The sequence below is a fragment of the Hemitrygon akajei genome, chromosome 3 (assembly GCF_048418815.1).
Source record: "Hemitrygon akajei chromosome 3, sHemAka1.3, whole genome shotgun sequence".
Lineage (NCBI taxonomy): Eukaryota > Metazoa > Chordata > Chondrichthyes > Myliobatiformes > Dasyatidae > Hemitrygon > Hemitrygon akajei.
The window spans coordinates 123,204,968-123,220,651 of NC_133126.1; the positions used below are offsets into that span (position 1 = coordinate 123,204,968).

Consider the following 15,684-nt stretch of genomic DNA (forward strand, 5'->3'; position numbering starts at 1 on the left):
CGGCACTGAATCGGCAACGACTTAAAAGTACCTGCTCCTTACCGAGAGGCAGGAATCTACGTGAATAGTAACGTGAGATCGTCCGGCTTCCGCTGAAGACGGCTACAACGGGCATCCAAGTTTTGAACATGGATTACTCAATTGCCCAGAAGCGTTTGCAGTGAAATAAGAATTTCAAACCTCAATTTCCTCACAAGCTGGAGTTTTGAACAATGGAGTTGAAACCGATGGAGTCCCGAAGACTTTGTTTTTTTTTCCCCCTTTTTGCCACTGTAAATCAGGAAAGCTGAACACCTCACTCCACTTCTTAGTCTCTGAGACTAGATTTCTTATAGCCTTGCCTCTGTTTGCTTATCGAACACTTGCTAGTGGAATAATTTGGCTGCATCTGGGTTTGGGATTTATATGGGAATTGCAGTCAGTGGCTCGCTCAAGTTTTGTGGGCGGAGTCGGGTCAGTGCCATGGTCTATATTTATAGACTACATCTCCCGGCATGCCGCTAAACCCGGCGCTGATGCAATGAGTAGGTGCTGATGTTGTCGCTCTTTGTTTAGATTCAGAATAACAGGCAATGGGAGAAGGTCACTCAGTAAAGGTGGCTCTTATTTTGTAATAAGAACAAACGCACCACAACAGTGTCAAAAAAAGAGAAAATTGTGCTGTGGTACCATCTTGAATTGGAATCAAATCCTCAAACTCAAGATATCAACAGACAGGAAGAAGTTAACCAGAAAATTAATCTTTGTTGGGAAGAGTCGTTTCTGAACGAGAGCGTCGTTCCTGAGCAGTAAGAACTTTTTTTTTCAACTTGCAGATTTTAAACGTGGAACGGCTATAAGTGACTGAGCACAAACGGGAGATTTTGTACATTGATTAGTTTGAGTTAGTGGAAGTTTTGTGCTTAAACAAAATTTTCGTGTTTCTTTTCAAAACACGAAAATAAATTCTGATAGCAAACAGATATAAAATTAACTTGCTTGCTAATGGTTAATTAATAATTGTTACCGTGTTTGGATTGATATCGGTGCAATGAAGTGTGTGTGTGGGGGGGATTATTTATATTCAGTCTTGAACAGAGTCTCGCAGAAAGTATTGCTTATGCAATTCCGTTTAAAGCTCAGTCAGTGTCAGAGCGAGCTCTTGGGGAAATAAAGATGGTGCTGACGCGGACTGTTATTGTTCTCCCATGTGATCAGGACAGGGCTTTGTTTACATTGACTCCAGGAACAGTCGGAATACAGTAATCTTCGGGCGGTAAGTCTATGTGGCGAATGAAAATTATCCAAAGCACAACTCTATTGTAATCGGATTCCTCTAAAGAAGTAAAAATAAATATATTTAGCCTCATAAGTATAGCGAGTGTGATTTTCCTTTGACTTTTAAGGAATGATCAGGAGAGGGCGCTCGGTGAACCAAACAGCTTCAGTGTTTACCATTTGACGCTGTTTTCCGGGCGGATTTAATATATTTTATCCTCTTTGCTGATTTGAGCTCCACAAAGTCTCAGACAGCTGATCCAGCCTGGTGTTGGCCAAAATCGCAGTTTACGACATGTTTCAGGAATCCTGTGGGTTTCTGTCCTGGCAGAGCGGCTGAGAATTGAGGAGCTCGAAATCTTAAAATATTTTGTCGGAATATGTTCTAGTTGTCAGGTGGAGTTGAGGGATATTAACATTAGAGGAAATAAAACTTTGTTGAATAAAACTGTTCTAGGGGAATGGACAGGTGCGAATGTTGGCGAGGTTTGAGTTGCACTGCCAACTGTAAAAGTGACGCATGATTAACTGTGAATGTAAAGGAAGTTTTTAAAACCTTTCTCCCTTTGCCCTCCCGGTGCAAAGATCGAGATAGCTGGATGCCGTAAGTCACTTCCTCTTACTGGTGAACAGCTCCAGATATTGGTGGGGCCAGTTCAACATACAGAACTGCGCATCCACATATGTAAACTTCACAGCTGATGTCCACAGCCTGCGTCTGAGACTGTGCTGTTCTGTATTTGCGCGGTGTTGCTGCGTGTAGTTCCGTGTATGTTGCATGCATATGCCACGTGATCCACGGCTGTTTTGATTCAGATGCGTTTATGAATTTGGAGCAATGCCAATCTACAAAGAAATCCGTGCACCATTCTTTCGGTACAGCCGGTTTAACTGAAGCAACGAAAGCGGTCGTTGCCGATCAAAAAAATTGCACCCGGAATTGAAAGTCGCATCCGTGTAATCAAGGACATTAGTTACAAAGGCGAGGAGTTCCTCTTCGAATTTGTTGTTTTTAAGGTGGTGCTATAGTTTCCTGTTTTGTGAAGTATATTCTTTCCCCTTTGATAACAAATGAACTTTAGTTTATTTAGGTTAACAGCGTATATGCGTGCACAACAAATTAAGCAATATTACCACAAATTAACAGATAATAAAATATATTCCAGAATATTGACCTATCTATATACATTTCAATATTGTGCAGAAGTCTCCAGCGCATTCTGTAAAGCGAGATGCTTTCAAAATATTGAAAAGTTTCTAAATAACAACAAAAATGACTATAAAGAGCAGTAAACAGTTAAAAGAAAAAAAGAAATCAAGTCAATATTTGGTGTGACCTCGTGCCCCTTAAAACTGCATCAATTCTGGTAGGTCCACTGTTACGCAACTTGATTAGAAAAACTGGCTGGTAGTTTGTTCCAAACATCCTGGAGAAGGTGCCAGAGTTCTTCTGTGCCTCTCTAGGTTATCGCAGACAGCCTCAATGATGTTGAGATCAGGGCTCTGCCCATCAGAAACCATGTAAAAATCTAAGACGTTTGCACAGTACTGTATAGTATGTCCTTCCAGTTACCAAATAACACTTAATACTACTGAGCTAGTACAAAGCTAGGTATTCTTATTTGTGTTTTCCATTCTCCTCCCTACTTTAACTGAAAAACGGTATTGTGCAAAAGTCTAAAGCATTACACACACACACACACACACACACACACACACACACACACACACACACACACACACACACACACACACACACACACACACACACACACACACACACACACACACCCCACCCCCCCCACCACCGCAATGTTCACACAGTACTGTACTTTCCCCCATTTCTGACATAATCCAAGTCACATATATTCACTACTTTTATTTCATGAGGTATCTTAAGTGCTTGCTTATTGACGTTTACTAACGTTGCATACAAGGGGGCTATAAACCCCATTAAGTCATAGTGTAACCACCCTATAGGTTCCATTGCCCCTGCGCTCATTCCCCATGGGTGTGCAACTTATTCCCTGACAAAGTCCGTCCGCATCCTGACTCTATTTCCACACAGCCACTTAGCTATATTTTTCAAATAAGGGTAATTTAAGTGCCACCCTTCCTCCCCTTCAAAGCTGTTTCTCTTATCAAAATTGTTTATGATTTTGAAGATCCCTTTTAACTCTTCTGTTCAAAGAAGAACAATTCTAGGAATTCTGTTCCTGTACAGGCCACCCCTGGGGCACAAACACTATCTATACATCAGTATTATGGACATCTGTACATAATATTCAGCTGTTCTAATATTATTTAATATATGAGAGTCTGACATACATACTTTTCATTCCTATGAGCAGCAGAACTGCTCCCCTTCCCCTTTTATCCCCCTCCTTATTTTTCTCCTCCCTTCCCCTTCCATTCTCACCCTCTCCATCCACTTCCCCCTCCCTCACCCACACCCCCCTCCTTGCCCCTCTGTCTCCCCCCTCCCCCCTTATGCTTTGGTTACTGTTCTTATCGGTCTGTGTTTTGATACCATTCAGTGCAACCATGTGGAGATGTGGTTACCATATCGAGTAACCATTGGCTGCGTTCTCTGCCATGGATAAGATTGACTTAAGGACATCTATAAAAAGAAACCCATTCATTATTGGGGGATAGCCTGTACACAGTTGGAATCAGTCATCACTTGGTGTATGCCAAGCTCTCAGATGAACAGTTGGATCCCTGCAGTTGCCGGGGCATTCAGAAAACTGCAGACCTACTCACCTCTCTCATACTATGTTTTCTGTCGGTTCTCCAAGACCAGGATTGTGGAGTCTGGAATTGAGCACAGTACCCCGGCTGAAGCCTGACTACTGATTTATACATGGAGCTTTCAGATGCCTTGCACTTGTTTTCAATTCTTTAACAAAGCTGAGAGCCTGATTTGTTTTCCTAATTTGTCCTGCAAATTTCAAATAGTAGTGCATCTCTCACTTCCTGTGCCCATTTAAAAATGATCACTGAGTCTTATAGCACAGAAACAGGCCCACCACATAAATGCTGACCAACAGGTACCAATCCTACGTATCAGCATTGGTCTATAGTCCACTATGCCTTGGCAATTCTAGTGCTTGTCCAGATGTTTTTTAAGTGTGATAGTTCTTGCCTCCATCACTTCTCAGGCAGTGTATGCTAAATTTCCTATCCTTGTTTAACTTTGATATCATGTGAATCAAACAACAATGTTAAAATAAGTCTTGGTGACTTACATAGAGGGAAAAAATGGCTGCAGTGTCCAAAAAGCATGGTCATTGGCCAACAATTCCCTACAGAGTCATACAGCACAGAAACAGGCCCTCGGCTCCATTTAGTCCGTGCTGAGCTATTATTCTGCCTAGTCCCGTCGACCTACCCTCCATATCCCACACATCCACGTACCTATCCAAATTTCTCATAAATGCTGAAATCGAACCCAAATCCACCTCTTCTGCTGGCAGCTTGTTCCACACTCTCACCACCCTCTGAGTGAAGAAGTTGCCCCCTGTTTCACCTTTCAACTTTAACCCATGACCGCTAGTTCTAGTTTCACCCAACCTCGGTGGAAAAAGCCTGCTTGCATTTACCATATCCAGATTCCACTTAATTTCTCCCCTCATTCTCCTATGCTGTAGGGAATAAAGTCCTAACCGATTTAACCTATCCCAATAACTCAGGTCCTCAAGTCCTATAAGCTTAATTACCCCTGTGTAACAATACACTACCACCTATGGCTGACTAGACTGAATTACAAACACATTATTATAACAAGTAGACTTCAAGCTTAGTGGAGACATTTGATAAGTGGAGGCTTCACCTGTCTCTCTCTAATCAATCTCCCTCCAGAGTAACAGATCACAAGACCATTCTACAAGGTCAGAACTCAATTACTATTAGTCTTTTGCTTCTGATAACATTGCCTCTGTATTCAGTACATGCAGTGTTTTGTAGACATGTGAAGAAGAAGAAGAATATATAGATCATTAGTTAAATTTGTAACTGAATCTGTTCTTCTGGTCCAGGATCACGTAGGAGCTTCTTACTACAGAAAGTGGCCGGATAAAGACATGGTGTTGATCTTGGGCCGACGCATTAGCAGGGATGACAACCACTTCCATGACTCGCCCATCACCAAACGTAAAGTCTTTGAGCTTGAACAGAAGCCCTTGACTGGTCAAGAGGTTTATGACTTCTCCTCGGGCTCGTCCCATGCCGAGAGCATCCTGGAGATGTTGAATGAATTTCGGAACAGCAGGCTGTTCACTGACGTGATTATCTGTGTGGAGGGCCGAGAGTTTCCCTGCCACCGCGCCATCCTCTCTTCCTGCAGCAGCTACTTCAGAGCCATGTTCTGCAATGATCACCGTGAGAGCAGGGAGATGCTGGTGGAGATTAATGGGATATTTGCCGAAGCCATGGACCAGTTCCTGCAATATGTCTACACCGGGAGGGTAAAAATCACCCCAGACAACGTACAGTATCTCTTTGAAACTTCTAACCTCTTCCAGATCAGTGCCATCCGAGAGGCATGTGCCAAGTTCTTAGAGGAGCAGCTCGATCCTTGCAACTGCCTGGGCATCCAGAAGTTCGCCGATACGCACTCCCTGAAGTCTCTCAACTCCAAGTGCAGAGGCTTTTGCCTGCAGACGTTCTCGGAGGTCGCTCAACATGAGGAGTTCCTGGGGCTGCAGAAAGACGAGCTGATTGACTACGTCTCGAGTGATGAACTGGTGGTCGGCAAGGAGGAGACGGTATACGAGTCTGTGATGCGTTGGGTCTATCATGACATGGACCAGAGGAGGCCCATGATGAAGGAGGTGCTGACCCACGTCAGGCTCCCCTTGTTACACCCCAATTACTTTGTGCAGACGGTGGAAGGAGATCAGCTGATCCAGAATTCTCCTGAGTGCTACCAACTCCTCCACGAGGCCAGGAGATACCATGTACTTGGTAATGAGATGATGTCACCACGGACTAGACCTCGCAGGTGAGGGGGTAAATGAAACCCAACACTTTTACTTAAAGTATCCCAAGGTTACCGCTACTCTGTAAACAGTCATTTGGGTTGAGACTTAGCCATGGAGAAATAACCTAGGTGGCCTCCCTGTATGTAAAGCAATTCCATTGGCTAAAGGGTTTTTATTATAGGAAGCTAGCTGACAGGTGCCCTGAGGTAGATCCAGTTAGACTTTATACATCTTGAGATAATTTAGTCCATGATTTGTCACAACAGGTTGGTGTAAAGCCACCAAGGTTCATCCTGAACAGAACCAGATTTCAACCAGACTCAGAATCCCAGCTTTCATGATTGTCAATTGCGACAAGTGCTGTCTTTTCACAAAAAAATTGTTTCTACGTTACTACTGACACTGGAGTGCATTGAGTACTTTGCAAAAATGGCGCAGGTACATGCACCATAATTAGTAATTAGTAGTATTCTTTTATTGACACAAATGCTAATGGACATCCATTAAAAGCAAAGGGGAGCTTTAAAGGAGATATGCAAAGCAGGGTTTTATTTACACTGAAAGTGGTAGATGGCTGGAACAGGCTGCCAGGAGATACAACAGTGGTGCTTAGACAGACCCATGAATATGCAGGGAATGGAGGGGTCATGGGCAGGTGGAAGAGAGATACTTTAATTTGGCACTGGGCTCAGCACAGATATCATGAGCCAAAGGGCCTGTTATTCTAGTCTGTGTTGTTTGACTCTCTCTGTCATTTCCTTCCCTCTAGGTCTACAGGTTACTCTGAAGTTATTGTGGTGGTGGGAGGCTGCGAGCGGGTGGGCGGCTTCAATCTGCCTTACACAGAGTGCTATGACCCAGGGACTGGAGAGTGGAGATCGCTGGCCAAACTTCCAGAGTTCACCAAGTCCGAGTATGCAGTATGCGCCTTGAGGAATGACATCCTGGTAACAGGTAAAGGAACGAAGACTGCAATAATCAAATAGAGCGTCACACATTGTCCTCTCACACTCTGGGACTGGCTGGTACTTAGGGTCGAAAGTGCAGAACTCGAGTGAATGAAAAGAGCTGCACAATTAAAGGTAGTATAATGTGGAATAATCGACTGCATCCACAGATTTTAATAGAATCCATGATCTTTTTTTTCATGAATTATCCTCTTAGATATGAAGCAGTTTTTGTGCAAGAACTGACGGCAGTGTCAACCACTTCCTATCATTTCTAACCTTTTTCACCCCTCTATCAATGCCCTCCTCAAAACGTGCTTTGATTTCAAACATGGTCTCTTTGCCCTGTGTTGTCTTTCTCTTCCCTTCACTTTCTTTGTACTTTACTGCTGCTGTTCCTCTTCATACCACTCCTCTTTCTCTCTCCTCACTCATTGCTTCTGCCCCTCACTTCCACAGACTTCCCCATCCTTGCTCTTCCAGTTTCTTTCTCCTGTTCCTGCCTCTCCACAGTTGGATCTATTGGGATCTCAGAGGCTCACAATAGGAGACTAGTGCCTCGGATTGCTGCACCTGATCATGCAAACACAAGGTCGACAACCAAAGGAGTGAATCCATACTTGGTAGATGGATTTCTGCAGTATCAACTTATTGATAATCATGACTTGGAAATTTAGCTGTCACAGAGGAGACTGAGCCAGCACAGGTTCCATTAATGGGTGGATGGAAGTGCAGAGCTGTTGAGGATCCACTGGGGGATGGGCATACCCATGACCTAAGCAAGATGTCGATTGACTGATTTAGATATTAAACTTCTTTAAAGCCCTCAAAATTTGTCCTAATCTCCTTTCTGAACAGTCTCCACTGAAGCTTTTCAAAGTTCAAAGTAAATATATGTCACCATATACGACCCTGAGATTCATTTTCCTGTGGGCATACTCAGCGAATATGTAGAACAGTAACTATAACAGGATCAATGAAAGATCAACCAGAGTGTAGAAGACAACAAATTGTGCAATTGCAAATATAAATAAGGCACTATAGAAAGTTGAAAGTGGTGTTTAGGCTTTTCTTTATGAAATAGGCTGTACCATAATTGAGCCCAGGGTACACAATTGGAGTTTAAATGCTCCTTCCCATTAAGGAACACTAAAATCATTTTCCCTTCATATCCTTTGATGCCATTTATCCTAATCCGGTTGCTGGCATAGGTTTCAAAATTCTCAGTGCTCTTTTGTGAGTCAGTGGTTCTAATTTATCCCTAAACATAAGATTGCAGCTCTTTGTTCATGTTTTCCTCTCTATTTGAAATAGTACCCCTGTTTCTGCAAGCAGACAGTGGACGCAGCAGAAATCTGGTACAGGCCTATTTCTGCTAAAGCTTGTAAAAACACTGCACGGGCCCCGTTTCCAGCCGAGTCTCCAGTTTCTCTTTGTCTCTGACAGGTGGCAGAATCAACAGCCGTGATGTGTGGATGTATAACTCCCAGCTCAACATCTGGATGCGAGTGGCCTGTTTAAACAAAGGCAGGTGGCGCCACAAAATGGCTGTCCTTCTTGGCAAGGTAAAAGCAAGTATTCAACAAACCATAGCTTTTCATTCAGATTTAAGTAGGAAATAAACTCCTGTTACTTGCCTTTTTTAATTAAATGAAGATCAAAATGGTTCAAAGAAAATAAGGTTGAAGTGACTGATAATTAATTAAGCCTGATTTGCAACAGCTCTCATTTAGTTTCTTTGATGGCTAAGTGGAAATGTGTACATACAAGTGTGCTACAGCTCATCACAAAACATGTTTGATCTTCAGTTTGTTCTCTGTCTCTCTTGATCTTCCAGTGATCTCCTCTCTCTCCCAGTTCCTTGTTCCTCTCTTTTATTCAACCTCCTTCCCCATTTCACAGTGGTGTCTTCACATGTCTACCTGTGATTCCTTCTCAACTTTTTGGGTCACTTTTTGTAGTTACGCCCTTCTTTGTGTCACAGTCCATTCTATTCTCAGTACTCTGTTTAGGAAGTTTTTCAATACATAAATGTCAGCTGTATTTCACTTTCAGCACATTGTGGATTCCATTGCCCTCTAGTGACTTAAGAAAAAAAATCCACGTCAATATTTCAGCTTGTACTGTGTTACCTCCCACACAGAACTTTAAAGTGAGGGCCACCCACTCATCCAGGTGGATGTTAAAACCCTGTCATCACCCCTATTTCAAAGAGGGGCATGGGAGTTCTAATGTACTGAATGGTTATCCCCCCAAACAACGTTACCGAAGAACACTCTTTGGCCATTTCTTTTCATGCTCTGTTCAAGTGGAAATTGGCTGAAATGTTTTCCTGTAGGATAACAGTTCAAAAAAAGTACTCCTTTGTTTGAATTATTCAGGATGCTTTGAAACATGGTCCTTCTTATAAAAATGACAGCAAGTGCTGTGGCTTTTGTTACTTTTGATGAATTGGTCCAGTAATATAAAAATAGATCTGTTGCCTTTGTCATTCTAGGCAGTAAGGTTCAAAGTCAAAGTTGAGATTTTTGCCGTATGTGCAAGTACATGTGTACATAAGTGCAGTGTAAAACTTACTTGGAGCAACTTTACTGGCACATCAGATGTGCAACATTCACACAAAAGCATAACTTAAAGATAAATTATGTGCAATTTTTGCAAGAAAGAACAGAATTAGAGCAAAAATACAAAATCCATTGTAGTGTGATTAGGGTTGGACAGGTTGGTTCAAAAGCTGAATGGTTGAAGTAGGTGCTCTTGAAGCCCTTGACGTGGGACTTCAGGCCTCTGTAACCTCTTGCCTGGATTAGTGGCATGACTCAGATGGTAGAGATCTTTATCAGATGTTTGAGGATCTGGGAGATGTGTGGTAGAAACCTGAGCTTGGTGAATGAGGACAACGTGCATCACCCATGAAGTGACTACCGTTGCAATAAAATAACATTAACACATCTCAGCCCAAAACGTCGACTGTTTATTTCCCCTCCGTACACGCTGCCCAGATTGCTGGGTTCCTGCAACATTTTGTGTGTGCTGCATAAGATTTCCAGTATCTGCAAAGTCTTTTGTGTTCATGATTAACAAGTACGTGCGTGAATAGACATCTGCTCAGAATCTGCACAGCCATTTGAAAACTATCAAAAGTACGAAAGGTATACATGTGGATTAAGCCTTTAGTTATGGAAGAGGAATGGGATTTTGCACTACACAAACACCTGTCAAATGGTGAAAGAACACATTTTAGGAAAAACACCGTTACAAAAGGAGTTTCTAAAGTCTGAAAACTGGCTCACTGAATTAACTCCAGCTATTGTCCTGCTGTTTCCTCAGTCATTTAGTTTAAGAAAACTATTTTCAAAGTGTATCACTGGCAAGTTCGACACAATTTGTATCCCTTAGGAAGATTGCAGTGATGTGAAATCTTGATCCATTGTGGTTCATATGATGAAGGTACTCGTTATGCTATTTTTGTAGCAAGTTCCAAGACTTAAGTTGAGTGACAAGAAGGGAAAATACATGTTGCTAAAAGTAAGGATGGTGTGTGTCTCAGAGCCAAACTTATAGGGACTGGGTTTCCCACAGATCTTTTCTCCTTTGACCCTCTAGGCAGTAAGGTTTGTGGATTTCGGAGGAGCTGCAGTGAAATTGCTGCATTGGATTTTGGAGGAAGATAGAAGAGGAGAAAGGAGAGTGATGTTCTTAGATTCAGTTGAAGGGAAGAAGAAATGTTAGTTTTTAATTCTGGCCTTGCTAGAAGATGACAACGTGTCCCTTTATTGCTCTGTAGTTTCAAATGCTGTCACACAGATCAATCTCCTAAAACTACTTCACCACCGGCCTATGTACAACACTACTTCCTCCTTCAGGGTCAAGGATGACTTTCTTTCACTCTGCATCTGTGAAGTTCTGAGGTAGCTACTCAGGCCAATCTGTGAAATGCAAACTCTTCTACAGGTGGAGAAGGAGATGCTTAACTGGGCAAGTGGGTGGGTCTCCTCCAGAAAGCGGAATACACCTTCCAGGTTCTTTATAATTTGACATGTCAGTGTCAGAGTGTTTGAGTTCCCTAGCAGTGTGTGAAGAGTGAAATTAAGGTACGTCCCTGCTACAGTTGGGATCCTGGCATTTCAGGTCCAGAATTCCAAAGACTGGAGTCTAAGATTCTTTAAACCTGGGATAACCATTGTACCCCAGCCAGCCAGCATAGAGGCCTCACAGAGTGAGGCTTTGATCCAATGGTAAGGAGGACCAAAATTAGCCAACTCCTGTAAAAATTGGCTAACCCTCCTGTAAAGATCAAGTAAAACAGCCTTTTTATAAAAGAAGACTCCCCATTATCATAGTTATGCAAGGGTTAATATCGGAAAGTTGTTGTGTTGGAGCTATACAACTACAGCGATGGTCCTAGACTGAGCACCTCTACCTTTGCCACGGTTGTGTTATTCTCCTCCCAGGAAAGCCTGCCTCTCTGTGTCGGGAAACACTGTTGTGCTCTTTGTGTGGGTGAACATGCTGAGGCAGGTAAAGCAAATAAGGCTGGGTAACTGAACACCTAGCAACAGAAACGCCAGGGGCTCTCTGCTAGGCTCTCAGATCAGCCACTCACAATGCACTAATCGTCTGGAATATTCCGGGTCACCTCAGTGATACTGGATCCGTAAACATGAAGCACCAACTTGTTCAAACTGGTTGCCGTGGCTTTAAAATGGTGATAGATTTCAAAAAATTATCCTTCAAATATCTTTATTAGAGCTGGTGATTAGTTACTGACATAGAAGTTAACCATTTCCTCCACAGATTATGCTGGATCTTCTAAGAATTTCCGCATTTTCTGTTTCAATGATGTTACTACCAATGACATTAGCATGTCAACTTTATCATCATCTGTGTTGTGAAACAAAGGTTTTCTGCCAAATAGTGCAACAAGCAGGATTTTCCCTCAATGCACAATCGTCATATCTAGAGAGTTTATTAACACCATTAACATCTTCCAGAACATCAGGGATGTTCTCCTTCTTCGAAGAACAGTGTTTTCCTTCCTCCACCGTTGATGCTGCCCTCACCTGCATCTCCTCCACTTTCTGGACGTGCTCCCTTACCACATATTCCCAACACTTTAACAGGGATAGAGTTCCTCTTGGCCTTACCTAGCACCCCATGAGCCTCTGCATTCATCTAGTTATTCTCCGCATCTTCCGCCATCTTCAAAGGGATCCAAACACACCTTTACCTCCCCCACCCCACCCCACTCTCTGCTTTCTACCAAGATCGCTCTCTTCATCAATTCCTTGTCCATTCGTTCCTCCCCAATAATCTTCCTGTGCTGGCATTTATCTATGCAAGTGGAAGAGGTACTACACCTGCCCAGTCACTCTTTGCTCATCTCCATTCAGGGCCCCAAACAGTCCTTACAGGTATATCAGGTCCTCCTGATGTGGCCTCCTCTGCATAGCTGAGACCCAGTGGTAGATTGGGTGACCACTTTGTGGGGCGTCTTCGCTCCATCATCAACAAACAGGATTTCCCAGTGGCCAATCCCCATTTCCATTCCAACATATTGGTCTGTGACCTCCTCTAATTCCACTAGGAGGCCAATCTCAATTTGGAGAAACAACATCTTATATTTCCATCTGGGTAGCCTCCAACCTGTTAGCATGAACAGTGAATTCTCTAACTTCTGATAATTTTCCCCCTCCTCCTTTCCTCTGCTTCTATTCTGCACTCTGGCTTCTCTTATCACCTCCTCGGTGCCTCTCCTTTCCTTTCTCCCATGGTCCACTCTCCTCTCTTATCAGATTCCTTATTCTTCAGCCTTTTACCTTTTCCACCTATCACCTCCCAGCTTCTCACTTCATCTCCACCTCCCCCACCCACCTGGCTTCACCTATCACCTTCTAGCTTGTGTTCCTTTCCCTCCCCCTCACCTTTTTATTCGGACTTCCTGCCCCTTCCTTTCTTGTACTGATTAAAGGTCTCAACCCAAATTGTCTAATGTTTATTCCTTTCCTCAGATGCTGCCAGACTTGCTGAGTTTCTCCAGCATTTTGCTTGTGTTACTCTGGATTTCCAGCATCTGCAGAATGTCTTGTGTTTATGACATTCAGCTCACTCCATCTCTGCCTCGCTTTTAACTCTCTCGTGCTTCTTTCGTCCTGACCTTCTCACGGGAATAAATCAGCATGGAAACAGGTCCTGTTCCCCATCTCATCCATGTCGACCATGGTGCTCACTATTCTAGTCTCATTTGCCAGAATTTGGTCCCTATCCCTCTAAACCTTTCCTATCCATGTACTTATCCAAATGTCTTCTAAATGTTATCATTGTACTTGCCTCAACCACTTCCTCTGGCAGCTTTGTGCTTGTGTTCACCACCCTCTGCATGAAGAAGTTGCCCTTTTGAATCACTATGCCCTTTTAAATTCCCCGTTTTATTTGGCGGCATCTGTGAAAAGAAGCAGAGTTAACAGAAGTTCTTCCACCTGAGGTATTAACTGTCTCTGTTTCCATTGATGCTGCCTGCTTTCTGAGTGTTTCTGGCATTGTCTCATACTATTTCTGATTTCTAACATCGTTAGTTTTAAAGAGAATGTTTGAGGTCGTACAGAAAGAAGTTTTACCCTGTTTTCACCTTTGTACTTAAGAAAGGATGAGCTGGCATTAGACAGAGGTTTAACTAGTTTGATTACTGGGATGTATAAAGGACAGTTGAACCTGTTGGGCCTATTATCATTGTACGTGTGATGTTATAAGAGTGGGTGCTTCCCCTGGTGAATAAGGCAGTGCCCACTTCATTAGAAGGAGAGTTGGGAAATTTCTTCTCAGAGGATGGTAAACCTAGATGTCTGTGGAGCTGAAGTCAGTTATTATATCCAAGACGGAGATCGACAAACATCTGAACTAGTAGAGGTATACAGAGAGAGTGGGGAAATGGTTCTGAAGCTAAAATTGAATCAACCATGATCTTACTGAAAGTTCAAGGGGTCAAGTGCATCTCTCGTTCAAGTGACTTAGTTATCCTGTTGAAATCTTAAGAATGTAATTTTTGAAAAATTGGTCATAGGTAAGGAACTTTTCTCTGCGTCTAACCCACGTTTTACCTGAGCAGACAACTGAATGTTTGATGGGGCAGCATAAGGTTAACTTTCCTCTGTCACTGAACTGGGATGTTTGAAGGCACAGTGTAGAGGGAGGTTTACCTCCTTATCAATCACAGTTGAGCAGTTATTGTTGAATGTGTGTATGGACTATGCACAGGTGGAATGAAACACATCACAGGCATAAAGCATTAGAGACTCAGCATTGACAAGAAAATAATAAATTGCTAATAAATTACACAAAAATTATATAAGAAAAAACAAAATTGGAATACAAAAAAACAAGGTCCATTGTCATACAAAGTGGTGTTGCTAAACTGAGGTGGTTAAGGTTGTGCCAGTTAATTCAAGAACCGATTGGTTGAAAGGAAGTAACTGTTCTTGAACCTGGTGGTGGGACTTTGGACTTCTGTTACCACCTGCTACAAGAAGATGGCAAGGTCCACGTTGTGGGGATGGTTATTAATAGTTGTTGCCTTCTTGATGTTTAAACTTATGGTGGGAAAGGATGTGCCTGTGACATTGGGCTGACTCCACTACTCTTTGCAGCTTTTTACATTCCTATACATTTGAATTGCTCTACCAGACCATACTGTAACCAGTGAGGACAGTTGCAACAGTGCGTCTGCAGGCGTTTGTTAGTGTTCAGTGACATGCAAACTTTCTCAGCCTTTCCCCTGAGTGCTCCAGTTTCCTCTTAGATCCCAAAGCTGTGAGGGTTAGTAAGTTAATTATCCACTCGTAATTGCTGCTGTGACTGGTAGAATCTGGGCGACAAGGAATTGATAGGACTGTGGGGAGATGAAAATAGGTCATGGTGTGAACATGTGCTTGATAATCAAACCGGACTTGATGGGCCAAAGAGCCTGTTTCCGAACTGTAACTCTGTACGACTGTATGAAAAACGAAAATCAGAGGTGTACAGCCAAATAAACTACTTGGCACAAAGGAAAATTGTTGCCATGGCGGGAGAGCTGCCATCTCAGCCACAGAACTCTGCAGGAATCTCTCTGGATAGTGTTCCTGACTTTTGCATAGTACAGTATATTGGTTAAAACAGGAAGGTGGTTGGGAAATAAGAGCACTCAGCTTTGTACTAACTCAGTAGTATTAGGTGGCATTTGGTAACTGGAAAGACATAATACTGTATACTGTACCCTAGTTTTAGGTACCCTAGCAATATAGATGTTCCTGAAATTGAAATAGATGAAAGTTTGTTTTCCTAACACAAGTTCTACAATATTTGAAACCTTGTAAGTTCCAGTAACATGATGATATGGCTAACATTGCCGCTTTGTGTGGGAGTTGGAGAGGGCAGAATGCCAGAAATGTGAGAGTGTCAGGGGAAAGAAGTGACCATAGTTGCTCTTACTAAAGAGAAGGTGTTTGGGAAGCTGAAAAGCC

General features: G+C 42.8%; 1 protein-coding gene across 2 annotated transcripts in view; it reads left to right on the forward strand.

The window, feature by feature from the left end:
• The first annotated feature begins 535 nt into the window (after positions 1–535).
• klhl24a (kelch-like family member 24a) overlaps positions 536–15,684 on the forward strand; it is a 35,342-nt gene continuing 20,193 nt past the window's right edge. The window contains exons 1-4 of one of the 2 annotated variants that reach the window (XM_073040752.1): positions 536–788; positions 5,295–6,259; positions 7,009–7,193; positions 8,633–8,751. In XM_073040752.1, coding sequence (XP_072896853.1) covers positions 5,340–6,259; positions 7,009–7,193; positions 8,633–8,751 — 1,224 coding nt within the window. In that variant the 5' untranslated portion in view covers positions 536–788; positions 5,295–5,339. Of the gene's footprint in view, positions 789–1,128; positions 1,256–5,294; positions 6,260–7,008; positions 7,194–8,632; positions 8,752–15,684 lie in introns of those variants that run through there. The other variant, XM_073040753.1, reaches the window with a different exon arrangement.